Raw genomic sequence first — 21582 nt, 5'->3', positions numbered from 1 at the left:
TCGTTGTTTAACCATATCGATGGGCTTCAGGTATGGTCAAGCATCGTCGATGGTGAAGTAGTCAATTGCACCGAGATGTACCTGGCAAGTGCACAGATCGTGTTCTGCCATCAAGCCTGTGTCACAGAATGAAAATGAGCCCCCAGACAGTTTCGATCAATCGAAATAGCAGGAACCAAGATGCAGCGAAATCATGCAACAACCTGACAACTAAAACTAAGTTTAGTGTAGAAATGTTATGCTGGAATTCCAAGTAGTATGCCCCTAATGTGAGCTTTTGTAGATTTCAATCGTGTAGTTCTGCGGATGGGAAGAGCTACATCAATTGCAGCTCACTCACGCTTTACAAGACGGAGAGAATGTACACAGTTGGTTTATGCGGGGCGAGAGTCGACACTAGACCAAATGCGGACAAGCGCAGTCTCCTCGAGATCTCGACAGTGGACACATTGAGTGAACATTGGCCGTGGCAGCTTGCGCAGGCAGCTTCCCCAGAGCAATTCGCACCACAACACCTCTCCCGCGCCTCCCCCGACCCGTCCCCCTCTGCTGCCGCCGTCGCCTGCACTGAGAGCACTCCCGGCACCCGTGAAGCTGCGGCTTCGTCCCCAATCCCACCATGTCTTCCACCCCGAGCATGTTGACCAAGGCAGGCCGCCTCTCGCCCATGCGCCGTGCTAGCATGCTGACCGCACCCAGTTCGAGTCCAAGTCGTCGAGGGCCAAGGGCATTGCCTTCCACCCCAAGAGGTAGCTGCGCCCGCCCTGCACGCCCACGCCCACGCTCCCCGCTGACCGCTGACTGCCCCCAGGCCCTGGATCCTCGTCTCGCTACACTCGTCCACCATCCAGCTATGGGACTACCGCATGGGCACCCTGATCGACCGCTTCGAAGAGCATGACGGGCCGGTCCGCGGCGTCGACTTCCACAAGACGCAGCCATTGTGAGCATCCACCACGACTCGCGAGGGCCACACAGAGCCGTATACTGAGACAAGGGCAGGTTCGTCTCTGGCGGCGACGACTACAAGATCAAGGTCTGGTCCTACCAGACCCGACGATGCTTGTTCACACTCAACGGCCACTTGGACTATGTCCGCACCGTCTTCTTCCACCACGAGCTGCCGTGGATATTGAGCAGCTCCGACGACCGTAAGCTCGCAACACGCGCGGGCAGCGCAATCGCTAACAGGCCTCAGAGACCATCCGCATCTGGAACTGGCAGAACCGTAAGTGACTCCGCTTCCCCTCCCTATCCCAAGCTAACGTGCGCAGGCTCATTGAGTAAGTCCCCGTGTTGCTCCCACCGCCGCCTCACCTAACCATCCCAAGTCTGCACCATGACTGGCCACAACCACTACACCATGTGCGCACAGTTCCACCCCAAAGAAGACCTCATCGTCTCCGCCTCGCTCGACCAGTCCGTCCGTGTCTGGGACATCTCCGGGCTGAGGAAGAAGCACTCCGCCCCGACGTCTATGAACTTCGAAGACCAGATGGCACGCACGAACCAGAATCAGGCAGATATGTTTGGCAACACGGACGCTGTCGTCAAGTTTGTCCTGGAGGGCCACGACCGCGGCGTGAACTGGGTCGCGTTCCACCCCACACTCCCACTGATCGTTTCTGCCGGTGATGACCGCTTGGTGAAGCTGTGGAGGATGTCAGAAACAAAGGCCTGGGAGGTGGATACATGTCGAGGACACTTCCAGAACGCATCCGCGTGTCTATTCCACCCTCATCAGGATCTGATTCTCTCTGTGGGCGAAGACAAGACCATCCGCGTGTGGGATCTCAACAGGCGGACATCCGTCCAGTCTTTCAAGAGGGAAAACGATAGATTTTGGGTGATTGCGGCGCATCCCGAGATCAACCTTTTCGCGGCTGGACACGATAATGGAGTCATGGTTTTCAAGCTGGAGCGCGAACGTCCTGCGTCCGCCGTCTACCAGAATAATCTTTTCTACATCACCAAAGAGAAGCATGTGCGATCATACGATTTCCAGAAGAACATCGAGTCGCCATCGATGCTTTCTCTGAAGAAGCTTGGAAGCGCATGGGTGCCTCCACGGACTCTGTCCTACAACGCCGCCGAACGTTCGATTCTCGTAACATCTCCCGCCGACAGCGGTACCTATGAGCTGATAAGTCTCCCACGCGATGCTTCAGGCGCCGTGGAGCCTACAGACACGAAGCGTGGCTCGGGTAACTCTGCAGTCTTCGTGGCCAGGAACAGATTCGCAGTTTTCACACAGGCTAATCAGCAGATCGACATCAAGGACCTCAGCAACTCTACTACAAAGACGATCAAACCTCCGCATGGTACCACCGACATTTACTTTGGTGGTACTGGTAATCTCCTTTTGATCACCCCGACCTCCGTCGTTCTCTACGACATTCAGGCCAAGAAGAATCTCGCCGAGCTCTCCGTCAATGGTGTTAAATACGTAGTCTGGTCAACCGATGGGCTACACGTAGCCCTTCTGAGCAAGCACAATGTCACTATCGCTTCGAAGAACCTTGAGCAAATCAGTACTTTGCATGAGACCATCCGCATCAAGAGCGCAACATGGGACGATACTGGCGTTCTTCTCTACTCCACCTTGAACCACGTCAAGTACAGCTTGATGAACGGAGACAACGGCATCGTCCGTACTCTGGAACATACAGTGTACCTCGTTAGGGTTAAAGGACGTAATATATACTGCCTGGATCGAGCAGCGAAGCCCAAGATACTACAGATCGACCCCACGGAATACCGGTTCAAGCTGGCTCTCGTCAAGCGGAACTACGACGAGATGCTGAACATCATCAAGAATTCAAGCCTTGTCGGTCAAAGCATCATTTCGTACCTGCAAAAGAAAGGTTATCCTGAGATCGCTCTCCAATTCGTTCAGGATCCCCAGACACGGTTTGAGCTTGCCATCGAATGCGGCAACCTTGAGGTAGCTGTGGAGATGGCCAAACAACTCGATCGCCCGAAGCTCTGGCAACGTCTCAGCAATGAAGCGCTGGCACACGGTAACCATCAAATAGTAGAGATGACCTACCAAAAGCTACGCAACTTTGACAAGCTTTCCTTCTTGTACCTGGCAACAGGCGATCAAGACAAATTGAAGCGTATGGCTAAGATTGCTGAGCATCGTGGGGACATGACTGCACGTTTCCAAAATGCGCTCTACTTAGGCGACGTGCAAAACCGGATCGACATGTTCCAGGAGATCGATCTCTACCCGTTAGCCTATGCCACAGCTAAAGCACATGGTCTCGACGAGCAGGCTCAGTCCATTATGGAGGCAGCCGGTGTTACAGAAGACCAGATCAGCGTTCCTTCCATAGGCAACGCTCTCTCGCCAGCCAAACCCATCGCACCGACCCACAAGGCGAACTGGCCAACTCGCGCGGCATCATCGACCGTATTCGAGAAGGCTTTGCTTGGAGAAGATGTTGGCGGTGAAGAACCAGCGGCTAATGGTTATGGGGATGAAGACCTGCTTGGCGAGCCGGAAGCTCCAGGTGCTGCCGCTGAGCTTGGAGGCGGTGACGAGGAAGATGATGTAGGTGGTTGGGATATGGGTGACGACGGTGATGTGGAAGCAGAAGATGACTTTGTCGAAGTTGAGGGTGCTGAAGCAGGCGCGGGTAGCAGTGAAGCTGACATCTGGGCACGCAACTCACCTTTGGCGGCAGACCATGTCGCTGCAGGTTCGTTCGAAACCGCCATGCAGCTCCTCAACAGGCAGATTGGCGCTGTCAATTTTGCTCCGCTTGAGGAGCGGTTCCAGGAGATCTACCAGGCTACGCGAACATTTTTGCCTGCGACACCCAACATGCCCTCAATCGTCAACTATGTGCGGAGAACAGTCGATGAGACAGACTCACGAAAGATTCTGCCCATCATTCCGCGAGATTTGGAGTCTGTCTTGGCAGCTGATCTAACAACTGGAAAACAATCACTGGTGAAGAACAAACTAGAGGAAGGCGTCGCCGCTTTCAAGAGGTTATTACACCTCTTGATCGTCAACGTTGTAGCTTCACAAGCAGAACTTTCTGAGGTAATTTCATATCTCGCCTTCCCAACTATGAAGCGCTGACAATCTATGCAGGCTAAGAAGGCAATCCACACCGCCGCCCAATATACGCTCGCAATGTCTATTGAACTCGAGCGCCGTGCACTGCTCGGCGGCGCTACCGATGTCTCTGGCCTTTCGGATGACAACAAGAAGCGTGTTCTTGAACTGTCTGCCTACTTCACCATCCCCGAGCTAGAAGGCCCGCACAAGTCGATTCCCCTCTCTGCCGCCATGAACTTCGCCCACAAGAACAGACAACTCAACACGGCACTCAACTTTGCCAACGCCCTGCTCGACCGCACTGGCAACGCGAAGATGAAGGAATCGGCCAAGCGCGTCAAGACTGTTGCGGAGAGGAACCCTGCAGATGGCATTGAAATCGACTTTGATCAATTTGCAGACTTTGAGATTTGTGCAGCGAGTCATACACCGATCTACGGAGGCAGCCCCAGCGTGGCTTGTCCGTATGATGGGTCGAAGTATCATGGAAAGTACAAGGGAACTGTTTGCAAAGTTTGCGAGGTTTGCCAGCTTGGTGCGCCAGCGAGTGGGCTTAGACTTGTTGGTTGAGCGAGGTTTGATGTTGAGAGGTACTTGATAGCATACAAGCCTAGACGGTTAGACAGTGTATCGGGGCATCTTGGTGCAACGGGCGGGTGTGTCGCGCAGCTGAGCCTGAAGGAGTAGGCATGTGTCATGAGAGGGGATCAGATTAGGCGGAGTGTGTACTCCGCTCCTGTATCACAACAAAATGCGAAACGATATCATGTTCAGAATTACAGTACCAAACTCTTCGTACTCTTGTACAATGCATAGCGATGAGTGGTGTCTGTTGACAAAAGTGACGTGATATCAATTGTTCTACATCAAGGAAAATTTCGCTCGCAATATACTACTGTCCAATGCACTGACCTCGGATTCAGCCAGACCGTGACTCCAACAACATGACTTTTCTGCACTTGTTCTTCCTCTCTGCCTTCTTCACTGACTTGATCGAACACGCATCTCTTACGCTGTCTTCTTTTTTCCAATGCTCGTGTCGATGGAGCTCAACAGCCACACGACCGAAAAGACTGCAAACACACCCAGTGTGATGACGACAGGCTTCCTGTATCCAGCAGCCCAGGGGTAGTCGTATGTGACAATGAGGTCCCGATCTCTGAACTCGTCAACGAGATTGATGGCCGTCAAGCTCAGAGTTGAGCGGCCAACAGTGTCCATGAAGGTCTTGTGCAAGCTTGTTGAGTGGTCTACGATGGGAACGGTAGTTGAGAACTTGATGTTTGTGGCACCCTCTGGTAGAATGACGCGCAGGTTCACGCGGCCGTATGTGATGCCCTCGGCTGAGCGGGGACCCTCGAGGAACGGCACCTTGAGCACGTATGTCTCGCCAGTCGCCAGCTTACGCAGGTAGCTTGACAGATCGGCGTTCCATCCAACGCGGAAGCTGTACTTCCAAGCCCCAAAGATGGGGTAGCGAGGCTTCAGCTCCAGCAGGCCCTCCTTCTTGCCCGGGCGGAAACGCGATGTCGACACATTGCCGATGTCGTCGGTGAAGTACGGGTCCACGGCTCCTGGGTGCAGCGGCAGGTTCAGGCCTTTCAGGGCAAAGGTGGGTGGGTTCATGTACGACTGCTTCTGCCACTCGACGCGCGAGAAGTGGTTCTTGAGGGCGGCGCCCTGGTTGACGAGCCAGTAGCGTTCCTCGGAGGCGAGATTGCCGCCCCAGTGAGAGACCTCGATGTCGCGCTCCAGAACGGTGGCGTGCATGACGGGCCTGGTGTATTCGTAGCGCACGCTCACCAGCTGCTCTGCGCCTGCGGGCACGTTGTTGAAGGGCCCGTAGGTGAAGGTCGAGCCCTGCTTCTGCGGGTCCGTCTTGCCCTCGGCATTGAGATCGGCGGGGAGGGTGGTGAAGTCGGGGACATCGGTGCTGGGGAACTTGACTTTGGTCCTCTGCTTCTCGGTGGTGTAGGCCGAGGGCGTGTATGCGCTGAAAGTGTATTGCAGGTACTGCTTCGCAGTCTGGGCGATGTCGGCGGGGACGGGCGAGAGGGAAGAGAGGAGCGAGTAGGAGATGGCGAGCGTTTGCTGGGCCTTGGGGGCGAGCGGCTGGGGCAGGTGGATGAGGTAGAATTCCGTGGAGCTGCATGCCATTGATTAGCCTCGGTCACATGGTCTGGCTGTCATTGCTAGCTACCTCTCAGCGTCCAGTCCCACGACGTCGACCTGGAACGTGCCCTTCGCCGCTGCCTGCTTGTCCCTCACTTCCAGCCCGCCGACCTTTGCGATCAGGCTCGTCTCGAACGGCAGATAGTACTCGGACTGCGGCTTCGAGTCGATGTTCTCAATCACGACGTTGATGGTCTCTCGCGGGTATGCCTTGTCGAGGTTTGTTGTGCGGACCAGATTGGTGTTCTTGAAGACCTGTGGGGGCTTGAAGGTGCCGGACAGCACCTGCTTGGACAGCAATGGCTTCGACTGGTTGAGTTCGGCGCATGTGAAGCCCGAAAGCGCTGCCAGGCAGCTTGCGAAGAAAGCGGTGGACCTCATTCTGGGTAGCAGCCAAGTTACCCAGTCATCTACGAGGCGGATGGAAAAGGGATGGGTGGTGTTGTGCGGTTGGGCAGTTCCTGACGACGAGCTGGTGCTGGCGTACGCGCGCTGATGCGTCGTGTTCACTTCGGCCGACTTTCGCTCCATGCGCTAAGCTTCCCGCCGCAACGAAGCTCAAGCTTCACCCCACCATTGTCGCTACCCAGCCTACTTACCTCACCATGACGCTTCTTTCCAGGGCGATTGGGAGACCCAACATAGCTCTGCGAAATGCTCGACCTCACGCGACACTGGGAAGGCGCCATCTGACCAACAATGGCTTCTTCCGCGTCTCAGAGGAAGTGCGCGAAGCTCTGAACTCGAAGAAGCCTGTCGTCGCGCTTGAGACGACCATATACACACATGGTGCGCACTTCCCAATTCTGCTCCTCGATTGTGGTGTTAATGTCCCCACCAGGCTTTCCTTACCCCGAGAATGTGGCCCTTGCATCCCTCCTCGAGAGCGTAGTGCGAACTAACGGTGGAGTCCCCGCTACGATTGGAATCATAGACGGTGTAGCACGAGTAGGGTTGGACCCTGAGGAACTCATAAGGCTCACTGCGTCGGCTGGAAATGCAAACACATTGAAGCTTTCAAGACGGGATCTGAGTTACGTGTGTGGTCTGCGACTGGCTGGCAAAAAGTTTACTGGTGGGACTACGATAGCGAGTACCATGTTGCTCGCCGAGTTGGCTGGTATAAAGATATTTGGTACTGGTGGTCTTGGTGGTGTCCATCGCGGTGCTGAGTCTAGCATGGATATCTCCGCTGATTTGACCGAGCTGGGCAGAACACCAGTTGCAGTCATCTCAAGTGGTTGCAAGAGCTTCCTTGACATCCCCAGAACCCTCGAATATCTGGAGACCGAGGGTGTGAGTGTCGGTACATTTGCGGATGGGCGCACAGGGAGTGTAGACTTCCCGGCCTTCTGGTCGAGAGACAGTGGAGTGAAGAGCCCGACTACAATCGCGGATGAAATTGAAGCTGCTGCAATAATACGTGAGTCTTGGTATGGGAATCACTTCACATCCACATACTGACCGACTGCAGACGCGCAGCACGCTCTCAAAATCTCATCCGGCCTTCTCTTCGCAAACCCCGTACCCGCAGACTTTGCCATTCCAAAGGACGAGATGGAGGTTGTCATCGAGGAAGCCCTACGACAAGCCAACGCTTCAGGTGCATCGGGCAAAGACAATACGCCTTTTGTCCTAAATAAGATTAAGGAGTTAACCAAGGCAAAATCCATCACTGCCAACAGAGCCCTTATAGAGTCGAACGTCAAGCGAGCTGCCATTGTAGCCCGAGAGCTTGCCATCTTGGATGCAAAGCAAGAAGGGTGAGCCAGACACTCTTGCTGCTCCATCGTAGAACTGGGCGCTGATCGTAAGTACGTAGACGGGGCTCATATTACTTCACTCCTGTTCAGTCTAGTCCTGCGGCTACTGCGGAGGGACTAATGAGTAATTCATCTTTATCGACGTTCGATCTTTCATCTACGGCTTCCACCACTGCTTCTTCCATCTCTGAGGCTCCACCAGATGTTGAGATCCTTGTGGCAGGTGCTCTTGCGGTTGATTTCTCCTGTGATTACGCTCCATTCTCCACATCCTCTAGCCAAACAGATCCATTGCCGCATACTTCGAATCCAGCAATCATCAACCAGACCCTGGGCGGTGTAGCTCACAACATTGCCAAAGCTGCCCATTTTCTCGGATCTACCGTCCGTCTTCACAGCGCGGTCGGTGATGATCTTAGCGGCCGCGCAGCGTTTGGCCAACTACAAGACGAGGGCATGTCGACATCTGGCATTGAGACACTCCCCAAGCCAGCACGAACAGCGCAGTATGTTGCAGTCAACAACGCAAGCAAAGATCTTGCGCTCGCAATGGCAGACATGTCGATCTTGGAAACTATACCTAAAGAAGCAACCGGGAAACTCGCGACTACACTTTTCAGTAATTCCTCAACCCGTCCGAAGGTCTTTGTAGCAGACGCAAATTGGTCATCCGAAGCCCTGCACACCTATCTTCAAGCCGCACGACATCCCTCTACAACAACCATCTTTGAGCCGGTTTCCACCGCAAAAGCACTTCGTATCTTCCCGCCCAAGTCCACCACAAACGAAACACAGGTGTTCCCCAACCACCTAGTTGACATCATAACACCAAACACCTACGAGCTCATCGCCCTCCACAGCTTTGCTCATGCATCTTCGCTATTCGAAAGCCCCGCCTGGTTCTCCGTAATCGACGCACTCGGTATTCCTTCAACTGGTCTCCGCGTTCCCCTGACCTACATGACAACATCTGAGATCGTGGACCAGGGAATCCCGCAACAGGCCATAAAGTTACTTCCTTTCTTCCCGACTGTACTGGCCAAACTCGGTTCGCAGGGCGTTCTGCTGGTCAAACTACTCACTACTGATGCTCCAGAGCTGCATGCCGATGCCGAGAGACAGTACGTTCTCGCTAGGAGTGGAAATGGGGATGAGAAGATCGGGGGGCTTTATGTACGCTTATTCCCACCAGAGAGAGTTCTATCGCCCGAAGAGGTGGTCAGTGTAAATGGCATAGGCGATACATTCTGTGGGGCCTTGGCTGTCGGAATAGCAAGCGGCGTAAAGGTACAGCACGTTGTCGATTTTGCTCAAAAGGCTGCAGCATTGAGTTTGAGGAGTAGGGAGAGCGTGAGTCCAGAATTGAGGGGATTGAGTGACGATGTCGCACAGCTCAACAAGTAATACAAATAGCTATCCTAGGCTTCTTTCCATGATGCAAACGTCGATGTGGTGTGTAATAGCACTCAACATTGCTCGTTGGGGCTCATTAGTTGAGTTAATATGTCTGATGAGAACGTGGCAGAGTCGTAGCAATATTATCAGGACATTCTTGCGACTGTCTTTCTTATTGAGTTGTTTTCTTCGTCTTGTTTCATGTTGCCCTCCTGTTCTCATCTAAAGCATACAATGCACAGTTTCCTTGAAACCTTTCTTGTGTAGAGATCCTTGCGAGCCGTCCCAAAAGTCCGAGAAGTTACCATTAAATCCCTTGTTCTTACTTACGGATGAACTGAACAGATTTTTCAATCTGGGTGCATTGTCTCCAATACGGACTTGTCTTGTCACTGTGGTGCCATGGGATTGGCTCTGGCGATGCCTGATTGAACATGTTGGTAAACGAGGGGTCGGGAACAACAAATTCGAGTGACGTCTGAGTTTGTACACAGCGAACGAAGAACGCCAAAGTCTAGTTCTCGCATGTGGAACCAAACTCGTGTCGCATTTCTATAGGGGCGGAGAGAGAGGTTCCAGGTTCCAGGTCGGATCGATTGAATGAAGCAGCCCCACCTCTCCGCAACGGCATGATGCTGGCAGGACCCGCCAGGAAACGACAGCTCAGGCACCAAGACAGCAGAGCAACTCTTGCCATATCATCCTTCTTCGATCCTCTCTACAAGAGACAATCGACTCCAAAATGTCTCTCATTTCAGGTGCGAGCTCTGCGTTATTCTCGTGACAGCAGCTGACCAGACAGACGCTATTTGGGCCGCATCCCCTACCACCACCCGAGGACAGCCGACTCCTCTGTCCTCGGACCCCAAGGGCGAGCGGATAGCATATGCAGTATGTACCCGGTGGTTGACTCAGCCATCTGCGGGCTAACTGGTGTACCTCCAGTCGGGCAAATCAGTCTTCCTCCGCTCCATCGACGACCCCGCCGTCAGTAAACAGTACACGCAGCACACGACCCAGACCACGGTCGCGCGCTTTTCGCCCTCCGGCTTCTATGTCGCCAGTGGAGATGTTTCGGGGACAGTAAAGGTGTGGGACTGTGCGGGAGAGGGCGCGACGAAAGGTGTGTGGTGCCTGGACACGATCTGGGGAAAGTGAAGCTGACGGGGCATGCAGGCGACTACCACATCATCGCCGGACGAATCAACGACATTGCTTGGGATGGCGACTCGCAGCGTATCATTGCAGTAGGCGACGGCAAAGAACGCTTTGGACACTGCATCACGGCAGACAGCGGCAACAGCGTAGGAGAGATCGCAGGGCACTCTTCGCAGATCAACTGCGTGTCTATCCGCCAACAACGGCCTCTACGCGCCGTAACCGGCTCGGATGATACTAGCTTGGTCTTTTACCATGGCGCACCATTCAAGTTCAACACCAGCCTCAGAGGGCAACACAACCGCTTCGTCTATGGCAGCGCCTTTGCCCCAGACGGTTCGGTCTTCGCTAGCGTAGGCGCTGACAAGCGCATATGGCTGTACGATGGAAAGACTGGCGAGGCAAAGGGCCAGATTGGAGATGGAGTTCACACCGGCAGTATCTTTGGCATCTCTTGGTCGAAAGACTCAAACAAGTTCGTCACGGCCAGTGCAGACCAGACCGTCCGGATTTGGGACCCAGAGGCGGGCAAAGCCATCCAGACGTGGAGAATGGGCGAAGAGGGCGTCGTCAGCGTGCCTGACCAGCAAGTGGGTGTGGTCTGGCCGACGGGCCGTAGCGACGGGTTGATCGTGAGTGTTGATCTGGAAGGAAACTTGAACTACCTGGTCGACGGTAACCCAAAACCAACGCGAGTCGTACGCGGTCATCAGAAGAACATCACGTCAGCCAGCATCTCAGGATCAACCTTCGCCACGGGAAGTTACGAGGGGCGCGTTCTTGCGTGGGACGTTTCCACAGGACTCGCAGATAAAATCGAAGGTGCAGCACACTCCAACTACGTGGCAGGCATCACTGCCACCGAATCCAAGGGCGAGGCAGAACTTTACAGTGTAGGCTGGGACGATACCCTGCGATCCATTTCCATTTCTAGTAAGATCTTCACTGGGGAGGCAAGTGAACTGAAGTTCCAGCCGAAGGGTATCGCTGCGACATCGGGCGTAGTACTGGTTGCATCGTCCGAGTCTATAGCCGTATACTCCAACGGCGTGCAGAAGAACTCACTCTCAGTCAAATATGCACCCACGGCTATCGCAGCTTATGGATCTACTGTCGCCGTCGGCGGAGACGATAAGCTCGTACATATTTATACCCTTTCTGGCACAGATTTGAAAGACACGGAAACGGTGCTTCGCCGCGCTACGTCGCCCATATCCGCAGTAGCGTTTTCATCATCAGGCGATAAGATCGCGTTTGGCACAAGCAACGGTAAAATTTACGCTTTTGAGGTGGCGGACTGGAAGCTTATCACAGATCGATGGAGTGCGCATACCGCGCGTATCACGTGTCTGGCCTGGGATGCGAGTGGAAAATACGCCGCAAGCGGGAGCCTGGACACGAATGTCATGGTCTGGAGCACTGAGGATCCAGGAAAGCGGATCAAGGCACTCAACGCTCATAAGGATGGTGTTTCGGGTGTGGCGTGGGAGAAGGCTGGGAAGGTCATCTCAGCTGGGGGTGATGCAAGCATCAAGGTATGGATTGTGAAGGACTAAGCCATTAAAAACGGTATTTAGGCTTCTTCTCAAGTAAGCGACAGTTGCGTAACAAGGCAATATAATCTTTGATCTTGTGACATGCAGATATGCAGGCATCTGATAGATCTTGGTATAAATGCCGGTGGCCTAATGCTGTCGTCTCATACTCGTATCTGCACATTCACCGAGCAGATAAGCTGCATTCATCCCAGAGCCGACGAACAACCCTAGAAAATTTACAAAGGATGAGGCGGACCAAGGCGATAGGTCTGGGCTTGTGCGGAGATCATCAGTGTACTTTCCGGTCCTGCTTCCATGTTCGTGTTTCGTCGTATTATTGTGTTCTATCCAATCAATGCGTCATTTCATATAGGCTTGTTTCTACATCTCACACTTCATTCCATTCAATCTTTGTCGGTTACGCGTCCGCAGAATAAAACTGCATCTTCATCAGAATCAGGTCTCATGCTCTGGTCGAGGCTAACTCTGGAATCTAAGGACAACTGTATTGACTATTGCTCGCTAGAGTCAGGCTGTCATTTCTCGCGTTCCCCGCTGCTTTTGGGTTACGTGCGTTGGCCAGTTGCCTTGTTTGCCTTCTTTTTGACGACGTCTGCTTCCTATGCGCGATTAACGGATTGAGGCTGAAAGTATGCAGCCAAGGAGGGTCCTGCAACAGGACCAGCCAACGGGGCGTCACGCCCTATCTCAAGCTGCACGTTATATGGCTGCCTCGGATCCATCATTTGCGTGGTTTCCCCCGTTTCTCTTGCTCTCCTCTCTACTATCCAGTTAGTGCCGCACATCAGCAGCTATTCAGCCTTAGTTCTAGCTTCCGCTCATCTTACACTCCTCCTGTCTGCTTTGGCCTGATGGAAGACTATGCGTATCCCAACGGGAGCGGCAACGTCAATATGCGCCGCTTCCCGAATAGCCAAGATCTGGACTTTCATCTCGCGAACGACAATGTCAACTCCATTGGGCAAGAGCGATTTGTCCCACAGCAGATCAGCCATCCGTATCCTGAATCATCGAACACACATCAGCCTTACAACACTACGCCTCGATACTCGTTGTCGATGATACCAGGCCAAAGAATTACACAGCATCCGGCCGTGTCTCCGACCTATACCACCGCGCTGTCGAATCCGCATCTTATCAATGGAGTCCCACCACATCCTGCCAACATGTCACGATCTACTTCGTATAACTCTTGGACTCAAGCTGGCCAACATCAGAGTGCTGGTCAATATCGTACGCCACGCGGTTCCTTCAACAACGGTTCGCATACAGGGGCAGTCGTTATGTCACCTTCGGTCTCACAAATCTCGGACTCCTCGTCCACCCAGAACGAACATCAATTTCATGGATCTCAGTCTCGTCCAATCGTCCCGAGCTACTACGGGTCACAACCAATGAACAATCATTACAATCTGGCTGTAACAGAGGCAATCGACCCATCATTCGACTTTGACGCAAGTGGTACATTTAGGAGGCGGCTGATGACAAATGGGAGTATGGCATTGGGTCAGGAAGTCACATCTACAGAGTAAGTACCATCCTTGCTATCAATGAGACGATCAACCATTTGCGCAGTTTACATCTGTACTCGACCTCAAGTTTGGACTCTGGAAAGACCATCATTGTCCATAATGGATACTCTTGGTATGGTCATGCTCGCCCGAGTACCGCAACGCTTGCCATATCATGGACACTTCCGTGGTTGTAACAACTGAATCCTCGTCAGTGGAATCAAAGCCGAGGATAGTGTGCTTCCGGGTGACCACAACGTTTTGAGCACCAACCCGACTGTTTGGTTCAATCAGCCGCCTTGAATCCCCACGTTTGACCACTGGAAGATGATTTTGATCCGCAAGAGTCCGAATGAGTCTCTGGACTGGTCCTACATCACATCGCACCACGTGTGGTCTAGTGACAGCGGACTAACAAAAAGCTTCTTTACGCATCTGATTTGATTGTCGGACTGGACACGGCGAGCTCCTTCCATCCTCACGCACGGAGTGATATGTTTTCCATCCTTTACCTTCGCCAGATTTGTAGACTTTCGCCCTCGAACAATAACCAGTCACATATCCAATCCTCAGGGTACCAGTGCGGATAATAGAATACCGTGTATGCCCGCTGTTGTCCAATGCAAGGACCTACATATGGTTTCGGAATCTATAAGGTTGGACCGGATCTGAGCATCGCCAAGGACTGAACCATATGGATGTTTATATTTTTAATAGCGCGTTAGGCCCCATATTCGAACCAGCATACCAAGGACTTTTAGAGCGAAGCCCCACGGCCTCTGCTAAGCAAGGTGGGTTTGATATATTCCTCTTATCAAGTTCTTTTATCACATGCAATCAACTCATCGAAGATTTGGAGGAACTCAAGACGTAGCCGCAAATAGCCGAAAAATCATCGATACTATCTCATTCCTCAAGGATGTGTCGAACTTCGTGGACTTTGTCATATCCGGATATCATCTTTGCGTTCCGTGTTTTCATCGATGCTAATGGTACATCCGGATTTGTTTGTCCATGTTTGAACCACAGATCACGCCGTCGAGATCCACTCTTGCCGTGCGCCTGTTTCTGTATTCGGTTGGATGAATGGCCACCCGTGCCAGTGGAGATACCGATCTTCCACTTTTACCTTGGATGAAACATTGTTCACCCACACGAGTGCTCAGCTACCCAAGCTTTTGCCTGTATTATCCTCGAGACTTAGGACCCTCACTGTGTTCTGAGCGTCTGCTACCATCCACTGGGAGCTCAAACCGGAGAGGTATTCGCATGCGGTCCTGATTCCATGTATCGTCAAAATCTACAACTCATGACAATAGCACTTATGAATGCCGCATTGGAATCCTTTCAGCGATATGAATTCAGATTTTGGTACGCGATCATCAGGACATGTTCTAACGAAAGCATCATCAGTGACATGAATTTTCCGGCTGTCTCTCTTCCGTCTTATCCAAATTTGGAGTTGTTTGGTCACCAAATTGCGCACCAAAAGCAGTTGTAAGTTGCCCAACTCTGCAGTCAACATAGTTCTCTTTACTAAATACACTTCCAAGACTCGCGTCGCCAACACCGGACATCGACACCGTCGCTACTCAATCTGCTCCACCACTTTCACCGATTCATAAACCCTCACCTAGCTCTCAGCAATTGCCTCGCTATCAGGAGAAAAGCTCGCCGCCGTCAGATGCTGCTCCCGATCCTATTATCGGTCATGTTCTCGCGTCCAAGAAATTTTCATGTTCGAGCCCCGAGTGCGCCGGGTCAACATTTAATCGCCAAGCTGATTTTCGCCGTCACTACAACGAGAAGCATGTTTCACTGAAAATCGAGCATTTCTGTCCCTTTGCAGGATGCCAACGTTCGGCAAAGCCGTCTGGAGGGAAGAGCAAGAGACGCAGCTTTGGGGGAAGGAAGGATAAAATGAAGGAACACATTCGCAACCAGCACAAGAAGGTGGGTAGAAAACGTAAAATGACCATGCCTGACGAGGATGAAGAGGATGAGGAGGAAGATGACGACGACGATGAAAGCCTTTCGGACGACCAAGTACAGCGCAAGACTCGCCGTCGACGACATTGATAATGTGAGGCACCAACTGTTACCTTTGGATAGACCTCCGGCTCCACATAGACCGACATTTTGGAGCCATACGTTTGCATTGCTCACGGTGTTCTTTGGCGTACAAATACCCTCGGCGTTTTTGTTATGACTTCACTTTCAAGATGGGGATTTGCTTTGTTTCAAGCTTGGTTGATGAGCATGATGACTATTGTTTTAGCGTTGAAGGAGTTTACTTAGTTGAAGACCGTTATCTAACGCACCTTCATTTTTCGAACTGTTAGAAATCATGCGGGCGGCGTTAGAAGACACCATCAGAATATGAAATTTGTGCATAGAATTTTCGTGTTGAACTTTGCGTGAAACCAAATCAAACCAGCCCCGCACAAGATAAGAGCATGTATTCGTTCGTTGTGAGCCTGAGTAACACCTGCAATAGACTCTAATTGTGGATTCAATACAAGGCTCCGACATCTTGCGAGTGTGACAAAGTACAGTCGAATGGGTATATAGCTTCGAGTCGATTTGCACATACTCTATTCAAGCCTTCCCTCTCCTTCCCCCTTTATTTGCAACGTTTTTCCAACACTTTAAGTTCCATCGCGTCGTCTAGACCCGTGCTGTTAGATTCTTCTCCACATGCACATCCTCCGTCACCTTTTCCCCATCGAAAGACTGGCCAGTATGCTGCGGCTCTGGTCCATTATCGAAGAGTTCATAGAGTGGGGGCATAGGCTCAACATTCTGCCTCAGGATGTTCTTCTTGAAATACCACGGCAGCTTCTTGCGGTAGTAAGCGGAAAACTCGCGATTCCCGACATCGAACACGGTGTCGAGCTCTTCAAGCGTTAGGGCCTTGGTCTCAGGAAGGAGGAAGTAGCAGTATATCCAGCCGAAGAAATTCCACGCCGCGTACCACCCGAACGCGCCTTGTGGCGTGAAGGCGTCCACGAGCGCAGGCCAGGTCAGCGAGAGGATGAAGTTGAAGCCCCAGCATGTGGCTGTGGCAAATGACATGCCAATGTCGCGTAGGTGTAGTGGGAAGGCCTCGGCGGAGTACGTGAATGGGACGGGGCCTTCGCCGGGGGAATATACAGCCATGAAGGTGTAAATTGCAGCGGCAATACTTCCCAGACGTGCCTGGGAAGGCTGGCCATTGGAATCAAGCTCCGGCATGAAGAATGACATGCCGCACCAGATGAGACAAAGACCCATAAGTGGGAACGTGGTGAGGAGCAGGTTTCGACGGCCGAAGGTATCAATTGTGTAAACCTGACACAGGAATCAGCAGCCATTATCTCTAGAGCCTGAAAACAAGAGCTCAAGATAAATTAATGATGTTCGGAACTCACAGCAGGGATAGCGAAGAGAAAGTTTGTCACACCAGTGCCCATGGACGTAAGCAGGGCCTCAGAACGGGAGAACCCAGCCTGTTCGAAGATAGACGACGAGTAGTACGCAATTACATTTACACCACAGTACTGTTGTAAAGTCATAACAAAGAAGGAGCTCTGTGCAGCGCGGCGGTTACGACGGACGAAGAAGAACTCCTTCCATAGGCTTTTGCCTTGGCGTTCGGCCTGCTCGATTTCAAGAAGTTTGTACGCATAGTACATATCGCGGGCAGCCTGGATCTTGTGCTTGCGAAGACGACACAGAGCGTTGAAGGCCTTGTCGAACTTTCCTTTCTCCATATACCTAAAAGGGGTCAGAATCTCATGTGAAGGTGTATGGAGACAGTGATTTACCATCGTGGTGATTCAGGGCAAAAGTACACCTGCACACAAACGATGAGCGGTGGGATACTTGTAGAAGCAAGCATCCATCGCCAGGGAGACAGTCTACCGAGGATGGTTACGTTTTCAAAGGCAACGGAGACGATGAATCCCAGCATGATTCCAAATGCTGTCCACATTTGCCACATCATAGTAAGGGCACCGCGAATTGTCTAATTTGAGATTAGAACTTGTCTTAACGCTTTGGAGGGGAATATGTTACCTTAGCTGCGGACTCGGCTGCGTAGACTGGTGTGGTGGATGATTTGGCACCGACGGCGAATCCTAGAGCGAATCGAGCACAGAGAAGATTAGGCCAGCTATCGACATAGTGAGTAAGAGAATCCCAGATAATCCACAACGACATCGACTTACTTGTTTGCGCAAGCCATCCAGATTCCAGTGACGAAGGAAATGATGCAAGAGATGAAGATAGTCCCTCGACGACCAAAATACCTGTTAAGTGGTGCATTAGACCAGCATCCGATGAGACAAGAGCAGAGATATGGCGCTCCATTTAGTCTAAATCCACAGTTAGTATTGATGCCGTGCGATCGTCACCCGGGCGTTACGCACAATCCACGAAGCCACACCTGTTCCTCCCCAATACCGAACTCCTCAAAGTAGTAAAGCTAAGAGGGGATTAGTACTATGAATCATGTAGTATGACCAGATGCCAATCAAACTCACTTGAGCACCGTTCACGGCCGTCTGATCCATGCCCTGTACGATGGCCGACCCAGCACAGAGAACAACCAAAAAGTACAACATCTTCGGTTGCGACCAACGATGCGTCACTTCATGTCGCAAGAGATCCTTCTCCTCGGCGCTCAGCTGACCAACATACTCGAATCCATCGTCACGTTGGCCCACACGAGCTATCAACGCGCCTTTGCGGAACACGTCTTGATACTCTTGCAGTCCTTTCTCAACACACCAGGTATCCACATCGGCAATGACTGCCTGCTCGCTCAGACCAGCGAGAGGATTGCGAAGTTTGGTGGCCACGGATGGCTGCTGTGCTTGAGAGGGCCGGCGACTGGCATCGTCTATGTGATCTGTAAACCCAAGATCGGACTTGCTGCTGTTTCCTGGGGAAGATATGGTTGGCTCAGTGGCCTCGATGTCGAGCTTTTGAGGAGGCATTGTGATTGCTCGATGATATTGAATTGAGTGCCAAGGAGATACCCCTCCGGCTCTGCGAAAGAGGTAGGTGTTGGAGATTGCGAGGCATGGTGCAACGTATTATATACCCAGCCACTGAGGTATTCGTTGATATCTGTTCAACTTGCCACAGGTATAGATACCCACACACGACCCTCAGCCAGTAAGAAGAGCTTCTTAAGGGCGATGAACCAATGATAGTTGATATGCGGGGACTCGGCGCACTATGATAGTGCTCACTTTCCTCTCCAGCATTCGGCGGGTCGAAGTGCCATGGGGTAACCGTACCCCCATCGATCTCTCCATGGTTTAGCGCGATGGCAGACGTAACCACACATTGTCGTCAAGCAGCGGAGTGCCCTTGCCAAGCTTATCATCTGGTCTCATATCAAGCACTACGATGTCATAGTGGGTATCTGTCGTCTGGGCGGAGAGGTTTCTTTCTTGGCAGCGGAATGCCGAGCGAGGAGTTTGGGAGGCCTTGCATTCAGTAGAGGTCTAGTCAGTTGCGGGATGCAGCAACTCGGTATTCAGCATCGGATGAGATCGGTAAAACGACGGTAGTAACTATGTTGATCCTTGGCTAAGTGTGGAAGTCAAAACGATGTGAAAGTACAGGAACAAGATGTATGTAAATATCCAGTTTAGTGGAAAAATGTAAAGTTAAGAAAGCAAAATCATAACCCTAACTTTGTTTACAGCAGTTAAGATGTTCCAATATTTCAATGTAGCTTGCTTCAGCATCTTGCGGTTGACCGAGAGGTCAATAAGCTTAGCACTTGGCGGTGAAGATCGGTACCTCAACAGGCAGCCCGTCGGCAGGACGATCCGATTCCCAAGACATTTCCTGGTCCCTCGTTGTCATGCCTGGGGTTAAGTTGTGCGAAGGTCTAAATTACTCTATGCAGAGGTTTTGGGTTGATAAGCGGCGCTTTGAGGCATTGTTGGAAACCAGTCAGACTGTGTTGAACTTTTGGACCCGTCTTATTCGAGTGAAGATTCCAAGACACTAAACTCATGAGTTATGCTTTTCTCCTGTCTGAGACGTATCATTCTCCTTATTATTTGTTTTACCCGCGCACAAGAAGTCTTGCCAGGTCCAATGGGAAATTAATACTTCCGACCATCAGGGCCAAGTCTCACGCAGAAGAAAAAGTTAAGAGTATAGACGAACGTGTATATTGCCTGCTTGAGCAAATTGCTTGATCTTGAAGTCCATGGCTAACGGACAAATTGCAACCAACACATGAGGAATGTCGGCGTGATTCCATGATTTGGTTGCTCACAGGGATATTCTAACCCTGTATAGCCCAAGGACTGTGCGAAAAGCAGCTTGACAACCTAAATCTGACCAAGAAACATCAACACCCGTGAGAAGCGCATGATTCGACTTTTCCGCCACGACTTTATTCTTCCAGAATTGGTCGTTGACCCAGAAATCGTATCGATGATCAGTGGGATAGGTACCTCCCAGCGTAACCAGTTCATGACTTCCACAAGCGTGCACCTGTCGAGAGTAGAGTATAAATTGCTCGTTGGATCGAGCAGGACACCGGACTTTCATCTCAATGACGAGCTGTCTTGATTGCGAGTGCTCAGATGTCGAAATAGCTCACATTCTTGCGAGGTATCAAAAGCCTTGATGTAATAGACAGTTTGCCAAATGGGTGACGATGGTCGATGCAGCGAGCGCGGTGTATGTCAATTTATTGTTGACTTGTACAACGAGAAGGGTCGTGCCTGGTGACGTATACTAGAGCAACAGTGCGGTTGTCCAGGGGCTGCGTTTGACTTCTGCCATAGTGAAGCAAGTGATAGACAACCTTTCTCTGGTTCTGGGCAGGGACGTAGGGGTTGAAGGCGCCAAAGATCAAGTATGTGCAAGTCCTGAGACGTCACAAACAGCTATCGCGACCCCCTCTCGAAGGTTGAATGTAAACGATCAGCGTAGTCCGGAGATATCCCTTCCCATGGAATTGACGCGATCTTCCAGACCTCTCTTTTTCTTTTCCAGCTGGCGTACTTCCTCCTCTTCTCGACGCAGGTCCTCTGCGCTCAAAGGCACGTCGTCCTGTGGCTCCTCGTCGGGCTCTTCTGCTTCGTCGTCTACGTAGTCGCGAGACCGGTTCAATCGGTTCAACTGGGTGGTCTGTTCTGCGAGGCGTGCTTCGTAGAACTCGACCGAGGATTCGAGTCGGGCGTGTCGCTGACGCATGGCGGCGATTCTCTCCTGCGCACCTGGTATTGGGCTGCTCTGTCAGTTTGGATGGATGATGTGAGAGTCGGTGTGACGCACTAGACGCCGAGCAGCTTCTCAGCCCCCTCCAGCAGCGACTCCACGTCGACTTCGTTCCTGTTGCCCGCATCGTAGGTGCGGTAGCCCAAGCCTGAGCCAGCCCCTCCACCGCCGCCTCGCCGAATGCGTTCTACCAGCTCTGTACCCAAGACGGCTGCGACTGCCGTGTTGCGACGAGGGGCGCGGACGGCATTCGCACCTCCGCCTGAGATGTTCGAGCCGGCGGCGCCATTGGGGTTGAAGATGGTGTTGCGGCGGTTGGTGGCTGCAGGCAGGTCGGAGGCCTTGGGGGCGGCCGGGGGCGGGGGGACGGAGAAGAGGGCGCGCTCATGCAGCTCCGTGTCGCGTATCAGCGAGGTGATGTCGTGGTTCTGCAGCAGGGCATTGGTGAAGATCTTGGGCGGGGCAAAGCTGCGGCGAGTTTAGCTGGGGGACGCGTGGAGGGCGCAGTGGACGCACGGCAGGTCGGAGATGGAGGCGGCACAGAGCGAGATCTGCTCGAGGTGGGCGTCGAGCAGCGACATGGCGGACGTGGGCGGCGTGGAGGGCGTGGACAGCGGAGGGTGCGTGCCTGAGTAAACAAAGCCGCCAAGCCGCGGGACCATGACGGTGAAGCAGCTTGTAGCTTCCGCCGCCAGACTCACGACGCACCGCACTCA

At 52.4% G+C, this 21582-nt stretch overlaps 9 protein-coding genes across 9 annotated transcripts; 6 read left to right on the top strand and 3 right to left on the bottom strand.

The window, feature by feature from the left end:
• Positions 1-468: 468 nt before the first annotated feature.
• Positions 469-4846, top strand: P153DRAFT_328769 (Coatomer, alpha subunit). The gene is made up of 8 exons (XM_033665364.1): positions 469-649; positions 700-749; positions 812-943; positions 1003-1151; positions 1199-1228; positions 1275-1283; positions 1332-4054; positions 4106-4846. The coding sequence occupies exons 1-8, from the start codon at positions 620-622 to the stop codon at positions 4640-4642; spliced, it is 3660 nt and encodes a 1219-aa protein (XP_033528838.1). The 5' UTR covers positions 469-619; the 3' UTR covers positions 4643-4846.
• Positions 4627-6726, bottom strand: P153DRAFT_362220 (Ribophorin I). The gene is made up of 3 exons (XM_033667080.1): positions 6273-6726; positions 5135-6218; positions 4627-5105 (listed from the first exon to the last, which is right to left on the bottom strand). The coding sequence occupies exons 1-3, from the start codon at positions 6623-6625 to the stop codon at positions 4992-4994; spliced, it is 1551 nt and encodes a 516-aa protein (XP_033528837.1). The 5' UTR covers positions 6626-6726; the 3' UTR covers positions 4627-4991.
• Positions 6727-6807: 81 nt separating this feature from the next.
• Positions 6808-9553, top strand: P153DRAFT_328763 (uncharacterized protein). The gene is made up of 4 exons (XM_033665363.1): positions 6808-7033; positions 7086-7667; positions 7719-8007; positions 8067-9553. The coding sequence occupies exons 1-4, from the start codon at positions 6850-6852 to the stop codon at positions 9409-9411; spliced, it is 2400 nt and encodes a 799-aa protein (XP_033528836.1). The 5' UTR covers positions 6808-6849; the 3' UTR covers positions 9412-9553.
• A 591-nt stretch (positions 9554-10144) lies between these two features.
• Positions 10145-12116, top strand: P153DRAFT_371826 (tricorn protease domain 2-containing protein; the record flags this gene model as incomplete). The annotated part of the gene is made up of 4 exons (XM_033669345.1): positions 10145-10160; positions 10205-10293; positions 10348-10525; positions 10579-12116. 4 exons carry the CDS (start codon positions 10145-10147, stop codon positions 12114-12116), a joined length of 1821 nt encoding a protein of 606 aa, XP_033528835.1.
• A 147-nt stretch (positions 12117-12263) lies between these two features.
• On the top strand, positions 12264-12855 carry P153DRAFT_1804 (uncharacterized protein). Its single transcript, XM_033662367.1, has one exon. The coding sequence runs from the start codon at positions 12414-12416 to the stop codon at positions 12738-12740; it is 327 nt and encodes a 108-aa protein (XP_033528834.1). The 5' UTR covers positions 12264-12413; the 3' UTR covers positions 12741-12855.
• P153DRAFT_1858 (uncharacterized protein) lies at positions 12856-14144 on the top strand. Its single transcript, XM_033662405.1, has 2 exons — positions 12856-13647; positions 13695-14144. The coding sequence occupies exons 1-2, from the start codon at positions 12971-12973 to the stop codon at positions 13825-13827; spliced, it is 810 nt and encodes a 269-aa protein (XP_033528833.1). The 5' UTR covers positions 12856-12970; the 3' UTR covers positions 13828-14144.
• Positions 14145-14939: 795 nt separating this feature from the next.
• Positions 14940-15709, top strand: P153DRAFT_380262 (uncharacterized protein; the record flags this gene model as incomplete). The annotated part of the gene is made up of 2 exons (XM_033669917.1): positions 14940-15127; positions 15184-15709. The coding sequence occupies 2 exons, from the start codon at positions 14940-14942 to the stop codon at positions 15707-15709; spliced, it is 714 nt and encodes a 237-aa protein (XP_033528832.1).
• Positions 15710-16085: 376 nt separating this feature from the next.
• Positions 16086-19052, bottom strand: P153DRAFT_1734 (MFS sugar transporter-like protein). Its single transcript, XM_033662313.1, has 7 exons — positions 18154-19052; positions 18040-18095; positions 17839-17985; positions 17687-17783; positions 17437-17636; positions 17041-17386; positions 16086-16960 (listed from the first exon to the last, which is right to left on the bottom strand). The coding sequence occupies exons 1-7, from the start codon at positions 18607-18609 to the stop codon at positions 16298-16300; spliced, it is 1965 nt and encodes a 654-aa protein (XP_033528831.1). The 5' UTR covers positions 18610-19052; the 3' UTR covers positions 16086-16297.
• Positions 19053-20569: 1517 nt separating this feature from the next.
• On the bottom strand, positions 20570-21447 carry P153DRAFT_371824 (DASH complex, subunit Spc34; the record flags this gene model as incomplete). Its single annotated transcript, XM_033669344.1, has 3 exons — positions 20570-20876; positions 20924-21334; positions 21383-21447. 3 exons carry the CDS (start codon positions 21445-21447, stop codon positions 20570-20572), a joined length of 783 nt encoding a protein of 260 aa, XP_033528830.1.
• Positions 21448-21582: the final 135 nt, after the last annotated feature.

The sequence above is a fragment of the Dothidotthia symphoricarpi genome (assembly GCF_010015815.1).
Source record: "Dothidotthia symphoricarpi CBS 119687 unplaced genomic scaffold P153scaffold_1, whole genome shotgun sequence".
Classification (NCBI taxonomy): Eukaryota; Fungi; Ascomycota; class Dothideomycetes; order Pleosporales; family Dothidotthiaceae; genus Dothidotthia; species Dothidotthia symphoricarpi.
This window is presented reverse-complemented; position numbering and strand designations above follow the sequence as displayed.